At 36.6% G+C, this 23,798-nt stretch overlaps 1 protein-coding gene across 5 annotated transcripts in view; it reads right to left on the bottom strand.

Moving 5' to 3' along the window:
• The window catches only part of PRPF39 (pre-mRNA processing factor 39), a 37,367-nt gene extending 13,569 nt beyond the window's left edge, over nt 1-23,798 (bottom strand). The window contains exons 1-4 of one of the 5 annotated variants that reach the window (XM_017670261.3): nt 23,640-23,798; nt 7,182-7,530; nt 6,612-6,737; nt 5,849-5,967 (exon numbers count right to left, since the gene is read on the bottom strand). In XM_017670261.3, coding sequence (XP_017525750.1) covers nt 5,849-5,967; nt 6,612-6,737; nt 7,182-7,502 — 566 coding nt within the window. In that variant the 5' untranslated portion in view covers nt 7,503-7,530; nt 23,640-23,798. Of the gene's footprint in view, nt 1-5,848; nt 5,968-6,095; nt 6,740-7,181; nt 7,531-23,639 lie in introns of those variants that run through there. The other 4 variants (XM_017670263.3, XM_017670264.2, XM_017670265.2 and 1 more) reach the window with 4 other exon arrangements.

Consider the following 23,798-nt stretch of genomic DNA (forward strand, 5'->3'; position numbering starts at 1 on the left):
TATCATATGATAAAGACAGTATTTTAAATCAACACAAGAAAGCTAGACTATCAAATAAATGGAAAAAACTAAAGGTTAGTCTCATATCTCACGAAAGCTACAAACTAAATACCAGATGAATGATTTTTCAAAAAACTGTTAAAAATTTTAAAAGAAAACACAAGATTTGAGAGGGGATTAAAGATGGAGGCGTGACAGGTGAGACTGAGGCTTCCTTCTAAACCTGCACATAATAGGAAAATATAATTAACAGAGCTAATCCTGAAAGAGCAACAGGAAAGAGGACTGCCCCCTCACTGCATACACCTGGAGAAAAGAGCAGACCTCATGGAACAGGGTAATGTACCAAAGCTGTGGTCCGGCGGGACCCAAGTCTTTCCCCCACCCCAGCTCACTGGCAGGAGGAAGAGAAACGGAATTGGGAGGAAGTGGAGGCCTGGGACTGCTGAATACCTAAATCGGGAGATCTGCTCTGGGAGCACAAACCTACATTTCAAGGTACTCTCGTAATTAGGGGATTAGAAAGCTAAGACAGGCAGAATTCCTGGAGAGACAAAGATTCCAGCCACTTGTGGAAAGCAGGGATCCATATCCGGCTGCTCTGGGACAAAAGAAAGGTGGGCAGTATGAGAGACTTCGTAACAAGGAAGCCCTTAGCAAGAGGACTGCTAAAGGGGCACGGACTGCACAGAGTTTACTGCTCAGGAGAAAGGACACGTAGACAAAATTGTCTGGGTGCACTCTGCCCAGCATGCTGGAAGCTTTCAGGATTTCCAGGTGCTCCAGCTTCCTGGCTGGCTATACATCTCCAAGGACCCTCTTCATGATAGGCAGCCTACAGCACCTTTCTCCTGGGCAGCCCCAACTGGCTCGCAAACCAGCAAACCCTACCCTGGCATTAGGCCAGCCAGAGGGAAGATCTGTCTACAGCAACTACAAAAACAAAGCACAGAGGCTTATACCTGCATGCTTGGCCCATTGGTTCAGGCAGTGGAGACAGGCATAGCAGCCGGGAAGCAGAAAACAGCTCTCTCCTCCCCCCAGGCACCAATACCACTCCCCTGTGACCCCCAACATTGCTTCAAGGGCTGAGCAGCTCCAGAGAGTAGAGCTTCTGGACACTAGAGGGTGCCATACACAAATATGAAATGCCAAAGGAACCTGGTAGAGAATAAAACTATTAATACAACTCCTGAGAAAGATGACATGGACCTCATGACTCTTCCTGAAAGGGAGTTCAAAACAAAAATTATTAACATGCTAATGAGGTATGGAAAGATATTCAAGAACTCAGGAATGAATTCAGGTGGGAGATCCAAATGTTGAAGAGCACAAGGGAGGTTATTAAAAGCAGATTGGATATGGTAGAGGGGATGATAAATGAAATAGAAATTAGAGAAGCAGAATACAAAGACGCTGAGGCACAGAGACAAAAAAGGATCTCTAAGAATGAAATAATATTGAGAGAAGTGTGTGACCAATCCAAACGGAACAATATTCGCATTATAGGGGTACCAGAAGAAGAGAGAGAAAAAGGGATAGAAAGTGTCTTTGAGGAGGTAATTGCTGAAAACTTCCCCAATCTGGGAAAGGAGATAGTCTGTCAGGCCATGGAGATTCACAGATCTCCCAACATGAGAGACGCAAGGAAGACAACACCAAGACATATAGTAATTAAATTGGCAAAGATCAAGGATAAGACAGACTATTAAAAGCAGCCAGAGAGAGAAATAAGATCACATACAAAGGAAAGCCCATCAGGCTAACACCAGACTTCTCAGCAGACACCTTGCAGGCCAGAAGGGAGTGGCATGATGTATTTAATGCAATGAAGCAGAAGGGCCTGGAACCAAGATGACTTTATCCGGCAAGATTATCACTTAAATTTGAAGGGATTAAACAATTTCCAGATAAGCAAAAGCTGAGACAATTTACGTCCCACAAACCATCTCGAGTCTATTTTGGAGGGACTGCTATAGATGGAAGTGTTCCTAAGGTTTAAGAGCTGTCACCAGAGGTAGGAAAAACCACAGTAAAGAAAGTAGAACAGCTAATTACTAAGCAAATGCAAAATTAAATCAACTACTCCCAAAGTCAATCAAGGGATAGACAAAGAACACAGAATATGATGCCTAATATATAAAGAATAGAGGACGAAGAAAAAGGAGGAGAAAAAGAAAAGAATCCTTAGATTGTGTTTGTAATAGCATATTAAGTGAGTTAAGTTAGACTCTTAGATTGTAAGGAAGTTATCCTTGAACCTTTGGTAACCACGAATCTAAAGTCTGCAATGGCAATAAGTACATAGTATCGATAATCACCCTAAATGTAAATGGACTGAATGTACCAATCAAAAGACATAGAGTCACTGAATGGATAAAAAAACAAGTCCCATCTATATGCTGCCTACAAGAGACTCACTTTAAACCCAAAGACAAACACAGACTAAAAGTGAAGGGATGGAAAAAGATACTTCATGCAACTAATAGAGAGGAAAAAACAGGAGTTGTAGTACTAGTATCAGACAAAATAGACTTCAAAACAAAGAAACACAAAAGAGACAAAGAAGGACATTACATAATGATAAAGGGGTCAATCCAACAAGAAGAGATAACCATTACAAATGTCTATGCTCCCAACACAGGAGCACATACATATGTGAAACAAATACTAACTGAATTAAAAGGGGAAATAGAATGCAATGCATTCATTCTAGGAGATTTCGACACTCCACTCACTCTGAAGGACAGATCAACCAGACAGAAAATAGTAAGGACACAGAGGCACTGAACAACACATTAGAACAGATGGACCTAACAGACATCTACAGAAATCTACACCCAAAAGCAGCAAAATACACATTCTTCTCAAGTGCACATGGAACATTTTCAAGAACAGATCATATACTAGGCCACAAAAAGAGCCTCAGTAAATGCAAAAATATTGAAATTGTACCAACCAGTTTCTCAGACCACAAGGTATGAAACTAGAAATAAGTTACAAATGAAAAATCCCACAAACACATGGAGGCCTCACAACATGCTCCTAAATAACCAATGGACCAATGACAAAATAAAAAAAGAGATCAAGCAATATATGGGACAAATGACAACAATAATTCAACACCACGAAATCTGTGGGACACAGCCATGGCCGTGTTAAGAGGAAAGTATATTGCAATATAGGCTTACCTCAGGAAAGAAGAACAATCCCATATAAGCAGTTTAAACTCACAATTAATGAAATTAGAAAAAGAAGAAGAAATGAGGCCTAAAGATTGGAGCAGAAATAAATAAAATTGAGAAGAATAAAACAATAGAAAGAATCGATGAAAGCAAGAGCTGGTTCTTCGAGAAAATAAACAAAATAGATAAACCCCTAGCCAAAATTAGCAACAAAAGAGTCTACACACATAAACAGAATCAGAAATGAGAAAGGAAAAATCACTAAGGACACAGCAGAAATACGAAGAATTATTAGAGAATACTATGAAAAACTATATGCTAACAAACTAGATAACCTAGAAGAAATGGACAACTTTCTAGAAAAATACAACCTTCCAAGGCTGACCAAGGAAGAAACAGAAAATCTGAACAGACCAATTACCAGCAATGAAATCAAACTGGTAATCAAAAAACTACCTTAGAACAAAAGTTCTGAACCAGATGGCTTCACCACTGAATTTTATCAAACATTTAGTGAAGACCTAATACCCATCCTCCTTAAAGTTTTCCAAAGAATAGAAGAGGGAATACTTCCAAACTCATTCTATGAGGCCAACATCACTCTAATACCAAAACCAGCAAATACACCACAAAAAAAGAAAACTACAGACCAATATCCCTGATGAACATGGATGTAAAAATACTCAATAAAATATTAGCAAGCTGAATTCAAAAATACATCAAAAAGATCATCCATCATGACCAAGTAGGACTTACTCCAGGAATGCAATTATGGTACAACATTCAAAAATCCATCAACATCATCCACCACATCAACAAAAAGGACAAAAACCACATGATCATCTCCATAGATGCTGAAAAAGCATTTGACAAAATTCAACATCCATTCATGATAAAAACTCTCAATAAATTGGGTATAGAGGGCAAGTACCTCAACATAATAAAGGCCATACATGGCAAACCCACACAGCCAACATAATACTTAACAGCGAGAAGTTGAAAGCTTTTCCTCTAATATCAAGAACAAGGCAAGGATGTCCACTTTCTCCACTGCTATTCAACATAGTACTGGAAGTCCTAACCATGGCAATCAGACAACACAGAGAAATAAAAGGCATCCAGATTGGCAAGAGAGAAGTTAAACTGTCCCTGTTTGCAGATGACATGATATTGTACTTTAAAAACCCTAAAGAATCCACTCCAAAACTACTAGATCTAATATCTGAATTCAGCAAAGTTGCAGGATACAAAATTAATACAATAGCCAAAAAATGGAAGCAACCTAAGTGTCCATCAGTAGATGAATGGATAAAGATGTGGTACAGATACACAGTGGAATACCATTCAGCCATAAGAAACAAATCCTACCATTTGCAACATGGATGGAGCTGGAGGAAATAAGCCAGGCGGACAAAGATAAGTACCAAATGATTTCCCTCATTTGTGGAGTATAACAACAAAGCAAAACTGAAGGAACAAAATAGCAGCAGACTCAAGGGACTCCCAGAAGGAACTAATGGTTACCAAAGGGGAGTGGTGTGCAAGGGCCAGTGGGGAGGGAGGGAGAAGGCGATTGAGGGGTATTATGTTTAGTACACATGGTATGCAGGATAATGGGGAGAAGAGTGTAGCACAGAGAAGGCACATAGAGAATCTGTGGCATCTTGCTGCACTGATGGGCAGTGACTGCATTGGGGTATGGGTGGGGACTTGATAATATGGGTAAATGTAGTAACCACGTTGTTTTTTCATGTGGAATCTTCATAAGACTGTATATCAATCATACCTTAATAAAAAATTTAAGAGAAAAAATAATAATAATACTTATAATATAAGATATGTGTTAATCGAATATAACATTAAGGCTTCCAGTCACCAGTAAGATATAAGTACTTAAATTCTGGGGAGTCAAAAATTACATACAATTTTTGACTACACAAGAGGTCTGCATCCCTAATCATGCACTTGTTCAAGGTCAATTGTATAAGCATGTGAAAAAAAACAGAAAACCAGGATAAGCAATTGAGATATGCAAATTAAAACAGGAGATACCATTGTTTGGAGATTAAAAAAATGCAGCATGGCTATGGAAAATGACTACTCTCATACAATATAGGAGTTTAAAATGGATACCATTTTTCAAGAAACAGTTGGTAAAACTTATCTGTGTATTCTTTAACAGAAGTTCCATTTAGAGATTGCTCTACATAATTACCAACTCATAGAGATGTTCACTGCACGACTGCTTTATTTCCTATTAAACAATAATGTGGTCAAATAAAATATAGTATCTTTATATTATTAAATACTTTCACACAGTGTTTAAAAAATATGGGAAAGATTCCAAAACATTATTAAATTTTAAAAAAATCTAAGAATAATGTGTATAATTTACACACACCTATGTGCATCCACATGCGTCTGAAGGAACACAAACCAAGTCATTAACCCTACCGGGAGAGGGACTGAGACCATAGGAGAGGTGGTGTGGAATGGAGGAGAATTTTTTTACCTGCATTTTTTTTTTTAATCACACATAAGTTTATTACGTGTATCATTTTCAAAAACAGTGAAACATATGAAAGTTAAATTTTCAGTTTAGCATTCAGGAGTAGTTTTATCAGAATACCTTACATACATTGGAGTATCAATGTTTCACATACCCTCTAATTGTACTGTTTGTCTCAGGATCACCAGGTTCCAGCGTTTCTTTTAAGAAGTTTATATAATGTATCCAAAGGTCAACACTAAGAGGTATTGCCTGAAGCCCCCGCCGATACACCTAAGAAGAAAACAATAAACTGTACTTCAAATATTTAATTATTTCTTAACAGAGAGGCAACACTGTGTTATCCGGTGAACCTTAGAAATACTAATTACTGGAATTTTGTTTAAATAATCTACCATTACCATTTGGGTGGAGGTTGGATAGAACATGGCAATGTTCTGATCCCCACGTGCAGAGTCTTGATCTTCAAAGCGCAGCAGTCCCTGCATTCTGACCGGGTTGTGTGGGCAGGCTTTGGGTTACAGACCATAGGGCACAGACCCATTAGAGCATCAATGACAGCGTCTGACCAAAAATGCAATAAGACGTAGCAAATGTGACTAGCAAACCAACTATATTATTTGGAAAATGAGAAATAAATGTAAGTGAGAGAAAAGCCCTGCCCTACTTGTTAAGCTGCAGTGTAATACAGAGGCTTGCACTGCAAAGCTTGACAAACTGTAGAGGTTTAACGCACCTGCCAACAAAGAGAGAAAATATTAGCTACAAATGCCACAAGAGTGACAAATGCAAATAAAATACCCTATAAAATTGTTTGACCATAAATTGTAGGTACTGCCAGCCAAAAAAGTCTTTGTTTTGTTATTATTTGGCTTACAGTACCTAATGGAGGTAACTTTATTCAGTGATGTACGCACCTCATCTGATTGCTTATTGTTGTCATGCCGCTTTTCAAGGTCTGCATACTTTTTCCAGTAACCATAGCAATACGGATAGTGTATGAAAAATTTGTCAAATGCTTTCCTGGCAGCCATCAGGTGATTCTGATGAAAATAAAACAAAGCATTTAAACATCTTGGAAGTTTTTGTCAAAAAAATATTTATTTTCCTTCCAAATGTATTATCTCAAATAAAATTAATGCAGGTTAAAAACCATACACACAGCAGCTCATTTTTTGGAAATGCAATCTCCTTTAAACAAAAGGAACTAATTCTGTCAAATAGCAAGATACCTTTTTCAGTAATTTCATATACACACACAGTAATTATTACACACATTAGGCTAATACTGACTTTCCACGATGTACAAGTTGCTATGTACAAATGCTATGAAAGATATTTTTGAAGGTAAAAAATATATATATATACAATGTTCAACTTAATCTAAAAATTATAAGAGGTATAACTATAATTACAGAACAGTATAGCCTACGCTGATATTAGTTGATTAATCTGTCCCTTCTAGTCCCATTTAAATCGTTACTAACCTCCTGTTCTACATACTGAAGCAAATATACCCAGCCTGTAAAATCCTGAGGATTATTTTCTATAGTTTTCCAAAATTTTTCATATTCCGGAGGGAAATTTGCTTCTGTTTCTATTACTGGAAGGTCCACAGCATTTGTTATTTCATTTTCTTCTATAGTTGCATTCACGTTAGGAGATCCATCAGGTGACTGTTCCATTTCTGTAACATTCATAATCTCGGTACTGAAATCAGGAGACTGTCCTACTACTACCTCTGAACCGTTGTTGTCTGTGCTGCCATTACTAGAATTTCTGTATTCATCCATGTGAGAATTCTGCATAGTGTTTATTTTATCCTCAGTTAATGATCTGTGGAAACATAAAAAGAGAAACATCTTCCAAATGTTCATCTGGTATGATCAAAACCACCTTTTAAAAGCACTAATTAGCTACTAAAGGAATATATCAATTTGATTCTTGATCTCTTTCATATGTCATAATTAGATGGTGTATTAGTTTGTCTATTATACATGAAACTAACAAATTTTCTAAAAATCTGTGATTTATTGTTGAGTGTTTGAGTAAAAACTAACTATGGTTTTAGCTCTTCATCTATAAAGCAAGTATTATTCCTGCTTCCTAAAGAAGCAACAGTATCTAGAATTCAATGCCTCTTAGCTAACTAAAAATCTAAAATCCAATGTTTGAATGCTACCTTTGCTATCAATCCTGAAAAACAGCAATATATTTCATATTTGTTCTGGAGGCTAATGATAAAGGTAACAAAACAAATTGTGTTCATCAATATAAATGTTTCAGAGGAAAGTTCATCACTTAGCTCAGGCTAAAGTTTTAGAAAAAAGTAGATTATATTGTTAAAATACATCTTTATACTAATAACAAATTTTAAATCCTAGCAGCTAGATTTGACTATATTATAGAAGATACAAGTGAAAGCTTTAAAAAATTTAGAGTGACTTTTAAAGTGAATAAATCCTATTAAAACATATTTATGAAAGTTTTATTATCTGGACAGTAACTGCATAAAATCTTTTAAGTTAATTAACCTCATTGTTAAGGCCATTTAAAAATACGACATTATTCTTTTATCCTATAAGGTAGTACCACAATATATTTTCACACTTGGTTTCATCTCTTGCACTAACAGTTCAAAATGGAAACTGGGTCATTTAATTGTAGGGCAATTTTATGTTTTACGTGAAGGACCATTCTCAAACCTAAACAGACTTTAAAATTGATTTACTCTTAAAATACACTCAGAATGCACAATTACTTAATATAGTAAAATGTAATTAAGATGATGATTAACACTAAAAATCAGTAATTCAAAGAAATACAAGTGACCAATAAACATAAGAAGGGCTCATATCTGTACTAACAAAGATGTAAATTAAAACAATATCAAATTGGCAACAATTTAAAAGATGTCTTTCTGGTGGACAATCAACAAATGTACCCAATGGCAATTGTGTATATTTTACCTTTGGAAGTCATCAGACAAAAACCTTTGTAAACCTTTCTGAAACCTAAAACACTGTAGAAAAAAATACTGAAGAAAATTTCAAATGATACAAAGTCAAAGATTGGAGAAATCAATTGTAAATTACAGTCATCTAGAAAAGCGGCATGAAATACAGAACTTGTTCTTAATTTTGAAAAGCAATTATGTCTTGGAATAACAGAAAAATTATAAATTATTCCAAAAAGGGAACAGACCATTTGACTTGACAGAAAAACAATCCTTCTTGACAGGAGACAAAGAGGTAGAAATTAGTATGGATTCAAAGACAAGAAAGAGACTAACGAGAATAGAGGGTTTAAATTGGGCAAGTAGGAATGCAAGCAGAAGAGTAAGCAAGATAGAGCCAAAGGGATGTGGGACAAAACGAAAGAAGAAAATCTACAGAGGTTAGAAAAGAAATAATAAAAGCAGCAAGTCTAGTTGGTACATAATAAAGGAAAATACAAAGTATCAGAGTATCAGAAAAAATAAGTTCCCTTCTACTTGAATGACTCTCATAAATTTTCCAAGTTTAAAACATCTGAGGCACAGAAAAAGGCAAAGGAAGCCTCTTGATTTATTTTGCTCATTTCCCCCCTCCTCTAAAGACACACATTTGGTGATTAATTTTCCATAGCAAATTGGTCATTGATTTGTGCCTTTTTATTTCAAAGTGCACTGTCAAAAAAAAAAAGATTCCTGGTCAATATATTCTGAGTCATATACCACCCCTATTCTAATTGGATATTTAGATGGAATATAAGGGTTTCTTCCGGAATCAACAAACTTATCACACCCCTCCATCTTCAGAGATTATCAATTACTCCACACCCTGCAATTACAGTGTTGTAAAAAGAATTAAGAACATCAGCCTTTCCCTTAGGGAGATCATTTTTACTGATTACTTCAGAAATCACAGGGCCAACAGAAGAATATACTAAAATTTTTTTTTAGTAAGTTATTCCAACTTCCAACATATTCTTCATAATGTGAGTTAGTATTATAGATTTATTCATAACCACCAACTTTAATTAGCAACATAAAACAGTGAAGATATAAAAAATGATTATCAAAAGGAAGACAAGAGTGTGATACAGGCATAAAAACAAAAAGAGCAACGTAACAGAGAGACCAAAAATAAACTTTTGCCTATAAAGCTAAATGATCTTTGACAAGGGTGCCAAGATCACTCAATGAGGAAAGGACCATCTCTTCAACAAATATTGTTGGGACACTCGATATTCAGATGCAAAATAATGAAGTTAGATGCTTTCCTTACATCACATGTAAAAACTAACTCAAAAAGGATTAAAAACCTAAATGAAAAACCTATAAAAAAAAAACTCAGAATAAAATTAAGAAGATACTATTAATTTATTATTTCTCTTATGGGGAAATCTTCATGATACTGGACTTGGCAATGAGTTTTTGGGTATGACAACAAAAGTGAAAGCAACAAAATCAAAAAGACAAATGGGGCTCTAAGAAACTTTAAAACTTCTGTGCATCAAAGGACACAGTCAACAGACTGAAAAAGTAAACAATAGAACAAGAAGAAATATCTGCAAATCTTATGTTTAAAAGGGGTTACTATACAAAATATATAAAGAACTCTTACAACTTAACAACAAAAAGACAACTCAATTTAAAAATAGGTAAAGGACTTGAACATTCTCCAAAGATGATATACAAATGGTCAGCAAGCATTAAAAAAAGATACTCCACACCACTAATCATCAAAGAAATGCAAATCAAAATCACAATGAAATATCATCCCACACCAATTAGTATGGCTATTATCAAAAAATAATAATGAAAATAATAAATTTTGGCAAGGATGAGGAAAAACTGGAACCCTTGTGCACAACTGGTGGATTGTAAAATGCAACTGCTATAGAAAACAGTACGGAGATTCCTCAAAAATTAAAAACACAACTACCATCTGATCCAAAAAACCACTTCTAGGTATGTATGCAACCCTAAATTAACTGAAAGCAGTGTCTCAAAGAGGCATTTGCATGCCCATGTTCATGGCATTACTATTTACAATAGCCAAGAGCAAAAAGTAACCCAACATCCATCAACAGATAAACAAAATGTGGTGTATAAATACAATGGAACTCAGCCTTGAAAATGAAGGAAATTCTGTAATATGCTACATGGATGAGTCTTGAGAACAGTATGTTAGTTGAAATAAGCCAGTCACAAAAAGACAAATACTGTACAATTCTACTTACATGAGGTTATCTATAGTAGTCAATAAAAACAGAGAGTCCCAATCCTGAGAAGGAAGAATAAAGCGGGTGGGATTATGCTCCCCAACTTCAACCTCTACTACGAAGCCACAGTAATCAAGACAATTTGGTACTGGCACAAGAACAGACCCATAGATCAATGGAACAGAACAGGGAGCCCAGATATAAACCCACACATACATGGCCAATTACTATATGATACAGGAGCCATGGATATACAATGGGGAAATGACAGCCTTTTCAAGAGCTGGTGTTGGCAAAACTGGATTTAAGAAACTGAAACTGAATTACTATCTAACTCCATACACAACAGTAAACTCGAAATGGATCAACGAACTGAATGTAAGTCATGAAACCATAAAACTCTTAGAAGAAAACATAGGCAAAACTCTCATGAATATAAACATGAGCAACTTTTCATGAACATAGTTCCTCAGGCAAGGGAAACAAAGCAAAAATGAACAAGTGGGACTATATCAAAGGTGTACAGCAAAGAACACGATCAGTAGAACAAAAGGGCATCCAACAGTATGGGAGAATATGTTCATAAATGACATAACCAACAAGGGCTTGAGATTCAAAACATATCACACACCTCAACAACAAAAAAGCAAATAACCCGATTAAAAAATGGGCAGAGCATGGACATACAATGGCGAAATGACAGTCTCTTCAACAGATGGTGCTGGCAAAACTGGACAGCTACATGTAGGAGAATGAAACTGGACCATTGTCTAACCCCATATACAAAGGTAAACTCAAAATGGATCAAAGACCTGAATGTAAGTCATGAAACCATTAAACTCTTAGAAAAAAACAAAGGCAAACACCTTAGACATAAACATGAGTGACCTCTTCTTGAACATATCTCCCTGGGCAAGAAAAACAACAGCAAAAATGAGCAAGTGGGACTATATTAAGCTGAAAAGCTTCTGTACAGCAAAAGACACCATCAATAGAACAAAAAGGTACCCTACAGTATGGGAGAATATTTGTAAATGACAGATCCAATAAAGGCTTGACATCCAAAATATATAAAGAGCTCACACACCTCAACAAACAAAAAACAAATAATTCAATTAAAAAATGGGCAGAGGAACTGAACAGACAGTTCTCCAAAAAAGAAATACAGATGGCCAACAGACACATGAAAAGATGCTCCACATTGCTAATTATCAGGGAAATGCAAATTAAAACCACAATGAGGTATCACCTCACACCAGTAAGGATGGCTGCCATCCAAAAGACAAACAACAACAAATGTTGGCAAGGTTGTGGAGAAAGGGGAACCCTCCTACACTGCTGGTGAGAATGTAAATTAGTTCAACCACTTTTTGTGGAAAGCAGTATGGAGGTTCCTCAAAATGCTCAAAATAGACTTACCATTTGACCCAGGAATACCACTCCTAGGAATTTACCCTAAGAACGCAGCACTCAAGTTTGAAAAAGACAGATGCACCCCTATGTTTATCGCAGCACTATTTACAATAGCCAAGAATTGGAAGCGACCTGTGTGTCCATCAGGAGATGAATGGATAAAGAAGATGTGGTACATATACACAATGGAATATTACTCAGCCATAAGACAACAAATGCTACCATTTGCAACAACATGGATGGAGCTAGAGGGTATCATGCTCAGTGAAATAAGCCAAGCGGAGAAAGAGAAATACCAAATGATTTCACTCATCTGTGGAGTATAAGAACAAAGGAAAAACTGAAGGAACAAAAACAGCAGCAGAATCACAGAACCCAAGAATGGACTAACAGGTACCAAAGGGAAAGGGACTGGGGAGGATGGGTGGGTAGAGAGGGATAAGGGGGGGCGAAGAAGAAAGGTGGTATTATGATTAGCATGCATAATGGTGGGGGGGAGAAAGGGGAGGGCTGTAACACAGAGAAGACAAGTAGTGATTCTACAACATTTTGCTATGCTAATGGACAGTGACTGTAAAGGAGTTTGTGGGGGGGACCTGGTATAGGGGAGAGCCTAGTAAACGTAAGATTCTTCATGTAATTGTAGATTAATGATAACAAAAAAAATAAAGGAAAGAAAAGGGGGATTACTCCCTGATAGGATAAAACTAACTGTAAATCAATGATTAAAGCATGCTTTAAATATCCTTAATTTTGATCATTTAAAGGGTGTCAAATGCTCAGCTATGGAAGTACATTTTTCTGATAATATTCCTTTCTCTTAAAAAAAAAAAGCGGTTCCTGTGTGGTGATCTCCAGTAAGTTCTTCACAATGATATAAAGGGCATATCAAAGTGTGGGCAAAGGGTTTGTTTGTGTTTACACAGAGGATCAAAGCCTAATTTGGCTACCCAGAAAACGAATTAAGATACGATATGAAGAAGAACTTCCAACATCAACATTCTCTAGAAGAGTCATTCCATAAGATGTTCATCAAAAAACTTCAACAAAGATCCTGGCACTGTTGCAGTTGTAGCTGCATTCATCCCACCGGTTCCTGGACTTGCCATTGGAATGAAGAAGGAGATATCTAAGCTGACCTGTGCATACAGTAAAACAACAAATTTGACTGGATCTATACTGTCGGAACTCAACCAAGAATTAGGAGAAGTGCAAGTAGCAGTGCTCCAAAATCTTGCGACTACAGACTATCTACTCTTAAAAGAACATATGGAATGTGAACAGATGGGATGTGAACAGTTCCCAGGAATGTGTTGTTTTAATTTGTCTGATTTTTCTCAAACTATTCAAATTCAGTTAGACAATATCCATCATATCATTGATAAGTTTTCACAAATGCCTAGGGTGTCTAACTGGTTTTCTTGGTTTCACTGGAGATGGCTGTTAATTGTAGGTCTGCTTTGGTTATGTAGCTGTATTCCTATTATGTTAATGTGTGCATGCAATTTAATTAGTAGTTCAAAACCTATACATGCTTATGTTACTCTACAAGAAGATATGTCAAAGAAATAATCAATCTTTCCATGTTTTCTTCCGTCTGCTACGTCTACAGCTTTTCTTCTTCCTTCCTAATTACAACCCTTAAGTAGAATTCGTGCCTCATAACAAAATTACCGAGCATCGTAATTCTTCCAAGTGGTAAAGATACCTCAAGACAAATGCTGGGCATAAAAGCCACAGGGCATAAATCTGCAAAGAAGTAAAAAGCTAACCTTTTCTAACAATATGGCTTCTCTCTCACTTACCAACTTTACATTTCCCTGTATGGCCCCGGAAGATGACTGGTTAGCCAGAGACAGGTAAGATTCCTCAAGGGAGGAACAACCTAAGACAGGCACAGTCGCAGGGGAGCCATCAGGTGAGAAATTGGGGATCAACAGAGGTGAGGCTTAGAACCTCACCCCCCCTGTTTTGAGAGAAATCTTCTGTATCCGTGGATGTTTTATTGCCCTTGTCTACCTTGGATTAATACTTAGTCTATAGGCACACACCTGATCATCTACATTTGCCCTCTTAAAGCACTAAACTATGTTTTCTACCTTTATCTTGCATCTACCTACCACTTCAGCATTTTATTAAAAAAAATAATAATAATAATAACAATAAAAATAAGGGAGAAATGTGGGATTCACATATAAATCAAGTATAAAAATCAAATGAATATTCATGTTTGACCTGATTGTTTATAGTTCATAATGCGTGATCAAAACCAAAAGTTTCTGTGATGACTGCCCTTGCACTGTTCACCATGTAAGAACTTATTCACTATGTAAGAATTTGTTCACCATGTAAGAACTTGTTTGTTATGCTTCAGAAGATTGGAGACTGTTGAGAACTAGGCTTGGGGTTGATTAATGATTGTGCATTGAGTCCCTTATACAGAATTTTATTGTTGTTAACAACCATTTGATCAATAAATATGAGAGATGCCTTCTCAAAAAAAAAAAAAAAAAGAATTGGGTAAAAGATTGTAGCTCATTATTTGGTTGGTTAACTTCCCATTCTCTGGAAAAATTTAATGTAACAGGGATTATCTATTAAATATTTGTAATAACTCACCTATAAAAGCTTATGTGCCCTTAGAGTGTGTTATATTTGAATACCTGGATCATTTAATTTCTGTAAAAATTATTCATTTATTCATGATTTTATTTAGTATCAAGTTGACATTTAAAATTTTTGCTTTCCAGAAATTCATCATTTTTTCCACGAAATTCCAAACTTTTGAAAATGTGTTTTCTGTGTATTCTTTTACTTATGAATTATATTTAAAGCCATTCAAAATTTCATTATGATTATTTTCCACAAGTGTTGAAGTGTTTTTGTATTGTTCCCACAATTCTTTTGTTCCCACATTGTATTGTTCTACAATTCTTAATTAACCCATGAGTTTCCTTGAAGTACATTTAAAAACTTCCAAACATGTAATTTTATTCTTTATGGGTAATTTTATTATGTATGTTTACCTTTATTTTTAGTGTGATTTTAACTTGATGTGAAAGAAAATAGTACCTGTATTGTATTCATTACTTGCATCTGGAACATATGTAAAATAAATACTTCTACCTCTTAAAAAAAAAAATGGGTAGAGGATCTGAACAGACACTTCTCCAAAGAAGAAATTCAGATCACCAACAGGCACATGAAAAGATGTTCCACATCGCTAATCATCAGAGATATGCAAATTAAAACCACAATGAGATATCACCTCACACCAGTTAGGATGGCCAACATCCAAAAGACAAACAACAACTGCTGACGAGGATGTAGAGAAAGGGGAACCCTCCTACGCTGCTGGTGGGAATGTAAATTAGTTCAACCATGTGGAAAGCAGTATGGAGGGTCCTCAAAAAGCTCAAAATAGAAATACCGTTTGACCCAGGAATTCCACTCCTAGGAATTTACCCTAAGAATTCAGGATCACAGATTCAAAAAGACAAATGCACCTATGTTTACTGCAGCACTATTTACAACAGCCAAAAAATGGAAGCAACCTAACTGTCCATCAGTAGATGAATGGATAAAGAAGCTGTGGTACATATATACAATGGAATATTATTCAGCCATAAGAAAACAAATCCTACCATTTGCAGCAATATGGATGGAGCTAGAGGGTATTATGCTCAGTGAAATTAGCCAGGTGGAGAAAGACAAGTACCAAATGATTTCACTCATCTGTGGAGTATAACAAAGCCAAAAATGAAGGAACAAAACAGCAGCAGACTCACAGAACCCAAGAATGGACTAACAGTTACGAAAGGCAAAGGGACTGGGGAGGATGGGTGGGGAGGGAGGGATAAGAGGATTAAGGGGCATTATGATTAGCACGTACAATATAATGGGGGCACGTGGAAGGCAGTATAGCACAGAGAAGACAGTAGTTAACTCTATATCATCTTACTATACTGATGGACAGTGACTGTAATGTGGCATGGGGTAGGGACTTGATAATAGGGGGAATGTAGTAACCACAATGTTGCTCATGTAAAACCTGAGCATAAGACATTATTTCAATTTTACCTTAAAAAACAAAAACAAAAAAAGAGAGAGTAGAATGTTTACCAGGGACTGGAATGAGGGAGAAAAGAGGAGTCATTGTTTAATGGGTATAACTTCAGATTTGTAAGATGAAAAAGTTCTGGAGATCTATTTCACACATCATGTGGACATACCACTACTGGACTGCACACTTAAGAATGGTTAAGAAGGTAATTTTATGTCAGGTGGTTTTTAACACAATTTTTTTTTAAAGACAACTAAATTATAACTAAATCTAAAAATATAAAGTACAAAAGAGTAGGAACTAGAATTACAGACCTTTCTTTCAACTAAGATAAATTATTGGTAAATATTAAAAAGAACAAAGGGACAAGGGAAGTGGGTTCTACTTCTCTCCCTTAAAAGCGTGTGATCCCTATGTCCGTCTTACTTTTCTTATTTCTAAATGGACTTATACTGCATTACCAGCTTCATAGAGCTATTGAGAACCTCAGATGAAATAAAAGTATGTGAAAGTCTTAAAAACTATAATTCACATAAATAAGAGTACCACTGCAGACAATGAATTCCTTCAAAAGTGTTGTCCAAATTTAAGATGTTACACTATATAGGAAAATAAAAATGAACTTCACAATGCACTTACATTTTTTTGCAGAAGTTTTAAGAGAAAGAAAAAAAGTTGTTGACTTTTACCTCATAAAACTGGCAGTCAACACAGAGTTTACCCGAAGGGACACACCTTGGAGATATTGCAGGTTCAGTTTCACACCACCACAACAAAGTGAATACCATGGTAAAGCAAATCAAATGAATTTTGTGGTTTCCCAGTGCATATAAAAGTTATGTTTAACTATACTATAGTATATTAAGTGTGTAATTACAGTATGTCCAAAAAAATGTATATACCTTAATTTAAAATATTTTATTGTTAAAAATACTATCACCTGAGCTTTCATTGAGTCATAATCTTTTTGCTGGTGGAGAGCACTGTATAAATGTTTATGGCTGCTGACTGACTGACCTAGATGATGGTTGTTGAAGGCTGTGGTGGCTGGAGCAATTTCTTAAAATACAACCATGAAGCTTGCTGCACTGATGCTTCCTTTCATGAACAATTTCTCTGAGGCACGCAATGCTGTTTGCTAGCATGTTACCAGTAGATTCCACCTCAAGAAACCACTTTCTTTGCTCATCCATAAGAAGCAAGGCCCTTGAATTTTCATCAGGAGATTACAGCAATTAAGTCACATCCTCAGTGTCCACTTATAGTTCTCTTGCTATTTCTAGCAGATAACTGCAGTTACTTCCTCCACTGAAGTCTTGAACACCTCAAAGTCATCCAGGAGGGTTAGAATCAACTTCTTCCAAACTCCTAGGAATGCTGGTATTTTTACCTCTTCTCAAGAATCACAAGTACCCTTTTTATTTTAAAGTATCACTGATATACAATCTTATGATCTCTATTAATTATCCATTTCCTTTCAAAATTCTTTATACCTTCAGGTACATCTATATACCAATGCCCCAGTTCCCTCCCGTTTATAATTTTCCCTCCTTTTTGCTCTTAAAGTACTTGCTTTTGTATATCTATTACAACATTCCTATAAAAGATGAAATACATAACTATTACTTGTCCTCTTTCTTCCCTTAATACAATGATGAAGTATCTCTGCTCCTATCAAAGGTCAAAACCTGAACTCATGACTTGGACCACTTCTCCCACCCATCTTCTCAAGAGTGTTGCTTCTAAATTATCTTCATTCTCTTCTTACCAGTGTCTTGTACTATATTAGATTACTCCATTAACAATCAAATGTTTAAGTATCTCTCACCTTTTATATAATAATTTATAATGCACATACTATTATTTAGCTTAAAAACTAACAGTTATCACAAGCTATGTTACAGATTTGGATTTTGTTCTGACAATGAGAAGCTAATGACGTTGTCTAAGCTTATTATCCCTATTTCCATATCCTTGACTTACTCTTCAGTTCCGATTCTTCATCATCACTCCTCCGAAATTCACCAAGATCACAATCTCCCTGTTTATAAATCTAATTGGATACCTTCTAATTCATCCTTATAATCTTTTCTTCATAGCATCCAATAGTAATAGTAATAATCACTTCCTACTTCAAAAGTTCTCTTCTTACCTTTTCTGACATGTCATTTCACCTAATCTTCCTCCTACTTTAGGCTGCTCCCCTATAGTTTTGAAGAGTTCTTTTTAAAAATCTTCTCACCGTCCTATAAAATTAGAAGCACTGAAGATTTGGGTGATAATGCCCAAAGGCTGATATGCCCTTCTTTTAATGGCTTCCAGGTCACACCATCTCCTGGTGTTACTACTAACACACTCATTCCTCTGAGTGACAGTCTCCTGAGACAGACTGGGTATTCTTCTTCTCCATAATCTTTTAATATCAGAGTACCCCAGTACTCCATCCTTGTTCATCTACCCTTCTCTATCTCCTTAACTCACAATTTACTTATTTAGTATAACCTCCTACTCTCTCTCACTCAGCCCCAGGCATACTGACATCTTGCTGTCTCTCTCCATCTTCAGGTTTTAAATACTGATTAAACACCAACTCCCAAATTTCTATCTCCAGCCCAGACCCCTTTTCCAAACTGCAGGTTCATATATTCAGCTGCTACTGACATTATCTGCACATACAGAGTCATTTCAAATAATGCAATGTCCCTAAATAACTCCTGATCTCTTCCCCTAAACCTACTCTCTTCCCCTCAACCTACTCTATCCACGGCATTCCCCATTTCTGCTGATAGAAACATCCACCTTCTAGTTGCTCAGGCCAAAAATGCTGAAGTCATCCTTAACTCTTCTTTCTTCTCCTACATCCAACCAATTTGTTATGGAACCTTTCAAATATAGCCAAAATCCCAGTTCTTACAATATTCATCCAAGCCAATCACCTCTCATCGAGAATATTAGTGTAGTCTTCTATAACTTCTATAGGCCTCCTCCTCTTCCCTTTTGCTCTACCCCACTATTATTTCCCTGTTACCAGTCTGCTCTCAACACAGCAGATAGTATTCTTCTTAAAACACAAATCAGACCATATCACTCCACTGCTCCACCCAGAGTAAAGGTAAACATCCTTCCAATGACCCACCACATCCCTCCCAACATTCACCTCTTTGATCTCACCCTCCTACTCTCTCTCACTCAGCTCCAGGCATACTGACATCTTGCTGTCTCTCTCCATCTTTAGGGCCTTTGCCCTCACTTTCCCTCTGAGCAGTGATCTTATACCCAGTGATCCAGATACCCACATGGCTACCTTCCTCACATCCTCCTCTGCTGAAATGTCATCATCTCAGTAAGACCTATTTAAAACTATAACTTGCTCCCAACCCCAGCATACAAGATCCCCTTTATGTCACTCTACTCTTTTATCCATAGAATTTATAAATACTAAAAAATTTACTTATTTAGTATAACCTAAGAATTAACCAGCCCCTTTTTATTCACAGTACTATTGCTACAGCTTATGTAATCATCCCCCCCACTAGACCAGTATTTTTCAAACTCTCCCAACTGCTTTAGACCAGCTTCTTCTCCTTTATGCAAATGAAAAATAGAAAAAAAAATTATCAGAACACTTTGCACATACTAAAGCTATATTGTTTTGTGACATATGGTGCAATTATACACACACATTCAATATAACTATTGTATACTGAGTTGCGTGGCACACTGAGGACACATTACTTTTGAGTGAATGAATGAAAGCATGTCATTACACACAGCTATGACTTCAATTACTAGCTATTAGAACAATAGAGACACTATTTATTAAACAAATATTTTGAAGAATATTTGAAGAATGAATTTGGGGGATGGGGAAAACAAAATTAAGATTAAATAACTTGTCCTAGGTTACACAGGTAGTAAGGAACAGAGCCAGGATTCAACTCCATCGTAACACCAAAACTCCTGCCTATTCTCTACTTATACAGCCCATAAATTTCACTTCTGTTGTGGTTTATTTCAATTCAGCTCCTGTCAGCTTCAGGGCCTTGGTGTATGCAGTTTCTTCTACCTGGAAGACTCTCCCATCCCTCTACCTCACCCTCATATGCCACTCAGAACCTTCAACCTAAATCATTCTTCTAGGCAAAGTTTTAACATCACTTCCTGAAAAGTATTCCCTACCCATCAAATTAGTTAAGTTCCCCCAATTATGCTTCCACTGCATTGTTTTTCTCCATAGCACACATCACATTTGTGATACTTGCTCTATGTGTATCTTCCCTGCTAGGTCATGTTACCTGAAAGGACCAGATCTACCAAAATATAGGGATACAATATACCTGGAGACCTAATACACACTCAATTCTTTGAATAATAAAAAATAACATTAGAGTCCTTTGTCGCCTCAGACTAAGACCTATTACTTCATAACCAAGTGAGAAGTGGTTAATACAGCACGTGGGCTTTAGAGCCCAAAAGAACTAAAGATCTGCTCCAGTTACTCATTAGGTAACTGATCAAGATACTTAAGCTCTCTAAGTCTCATTCACAAAATAATCACACATACCTTGCTATAAAGATTAACTATCCTCTTCATTCACACTGAACTGCTACAATTCTTTAAGCAATTATTATCTCCTCTCTTAAGCAATGTTTTTCAAACTTCAGACTGCTTCAAACCAGCTTTGTTTTTTAATGGAAAAATATAAAATAGAAAAAATAGAGTACATGCACACAATAAAGGCATACTTTGAACTATATACAGAATTCAACTATTGTTTTCTGGGTTGCTATGTTACATGTTCTCCTATTATGGATTGAAATAAAAAAATTTTGAAAAACATTGCTACCCTATTGCTACAGATAAATTAATATTACTAGAATATTAAATTCAGTGAGACCAGAGGCCTAGGTTTTGTTAAATACTGTGTCTCTAGAATCTAAACCAGATCTGGTATATAACATCATAGTAAGTATCTGTTGAAAACATGAGTGACGTATCTGGTCCCAACTTAACTTTTCAGACCTATTAATCCTACAATTTTCCTTCTAATTGCCATTCAAATAGCCCAATACATTCTTTATGCCTGAGCCTGGGAGCATTCTATTCTCTCAGACTAACAAAATTTTCCTCCTTTCTCAACTCACCAAGTCACTCGATGACTTTACTACACTGCAATTTCTTATCAAATGAGTGTCAAAAATCCCACAAGTACTTAAAAAAATGATAAATTATAAAATGAATATACAGTACATGAAAAAAATAGTTGCAAATCATACATTAACTTTACATACATTGAACATCTAACAATTCAGCATGCCATTTAAAATGTAAAAGATATTTTAGAGGATGACTTAACCCATACTTCATTAAAAATGGAAACTTTAATGTTTTAAAAACTCTGTATAGGTACTTATGCCTATAGAGGGTATGGAAAATCTTAACTGTTGATTATTCTTTTCACGAACAGAGCAACATGTAAAAATCTGAAGTCATTACTAAGGTTTAATACGCAGGAGTCTGAATGTTATAAATCAACTAGTTTTGCAATCTGCAAGTTACTCTGTGCTTCATCCACAGATAAGCCAATTTAAAGACTGCACTTAAGAAAAAAGTATAATCAATGGTTTTAGCAACTGTTTTCAGAGGCTAAGTAGAATGTTCACAGATTGACTTTTTTTAACTTTCCACATATTAAACACTATGTTCCAAAAACTGGACTTTATATACATATATTTACATAAATGTGTGCAGCATCTTCAGATCTTTGAAAAAAAGAAATCACCATTTGGTTGAAACTACTACTTTCTCCTTTCTCCTTTGGCTATTTTTCAAACAAAAAAAATCATATTTTTATGCAGAATTATTTTTTAACATATCACAGAAGGTTGTATCTCTTGGAAGAAAATACACTTTTTAGCATTTGATGTGTAAAATTTTTTCTTATTCAACTATAGGTAAGTAAAACTATTATCAATGGGGTATGTTGTGGGGACTTGATGATGGGAGGAGTCTGGTAACCATGTCACTCATGTAATTGTAGATTAATGATACCAAAATAAAAAATAAAAAAACTATTATCAAATAACTGACACAAAAAAATTTATTTTCAATTCTCACTTCAAATATCTCATACTACCTACTAATTAACCATCTCTTGTCAACACCTAATTATTGCAGGGTTCACAGTCTAAGAACTAATCTTTAGCAAAACTCCTTTCGTTCATTTTATCCCTACCAGAGACTCAAGAGTGGAAAGTTCCAACTTTTGCAACTCTAGAATGAGGTTACAGATGATGGGAGGAGGCGGGGGAATACCTGAGCTTTTTTTCAATCCACTTAAGCTCTTAGCCAAAAAAACTTACGTTCCAACACGAGCTTTATACTTCCCTGTATGAAAACTGATTTCTTAAGCTTCAACCTTTCCAGCTGCAGAAAGCTTTAAAGTATTTCTGGGCATTGGATCAGTTGCCAAATAACCTCAAATCCTTAAAGAGAAGGCAATATGAATATCAAACTAAAAAGTAACATTTTAATTACCATAAAATATGGTATTATAGTACCATCAATAATATATTCAGAACAGTACTGCTTTTTAACCTAAAGTAGTATTTATAAACTTTAAAATGTGATTTTAAAGCGAGAAAAACACGAGTGTTGGTGTCTGGCTACCAAAGGTAAACATTATTCTTAAACATATTTCTTTAAAAGATACTACTAGGATCTTTAACGTCTGGCTTTTCTGCTTCTATCCTATCCTGCCAAAAAGCTCTGACTGTTCTGGGGCTGCTCTGGCTCAGAGTCCCAAACATGTGGCTGATGTAGTCAAAACACGGAACGCGCCCGACAAAGCGCCTAAAAGCTTTAACAGAATTTGTATTATATTCCCCCAGTCCCCTGGCGGCTACTCCTGAACCCCTACCACCTCCAGTCGTTCCAGCCACACTGCTTTCCAGCTCTCGGCGAGGCACGGGCTTCAGAGCCCCCAAATCGCATTCTGAACCAAGGTGGAGGCCCACATTTCCCCGCCCGTCCTAAGGCACCCGTGACAGAAACATTTGGTCTAAGAAAAGAAACCTTGCAAGCTCTACCCAACAGGTGGGAAGGAGAAAGGAATGGACAGCTGGACGCCGAGGCCACGCCAGGCCTCAAACTCGGCGGGGACCGAGGCCACGGCCCCACCGCGGCCTGAAGCAAGGCAGGCCCCTTCCTGCCCGGCGCATCGCCCCCTCCAGCCAATTCCAGGGCTCCCGCCCAGCTGACCTGACGATGGATGCCACTCAATGCCATGAGCCGCAGTCCGAGCCAAATGACCCAAAGGTGGCACTTCCACCGTCTCCGTCCCCACAGCCGCCGCGGCTGACGCTACCACCGCCACGAGCACTACGCCCGCTTCGTCGGGATCCGGGCGCGCATGCGCCG

This window comes from Manis javanica, chromosome 8 (assembly GCF_040802235.1).
Source record: "Manis javanica isolate MJ-LG chromosome 8, MJ_LKY, whole genome shotgun sequence".
Lineage (NCBI taxonomy): Eukaryota > Metazoa > Chordata > Mammalia > Pholidota > Manidae > Manis > Manis javanica.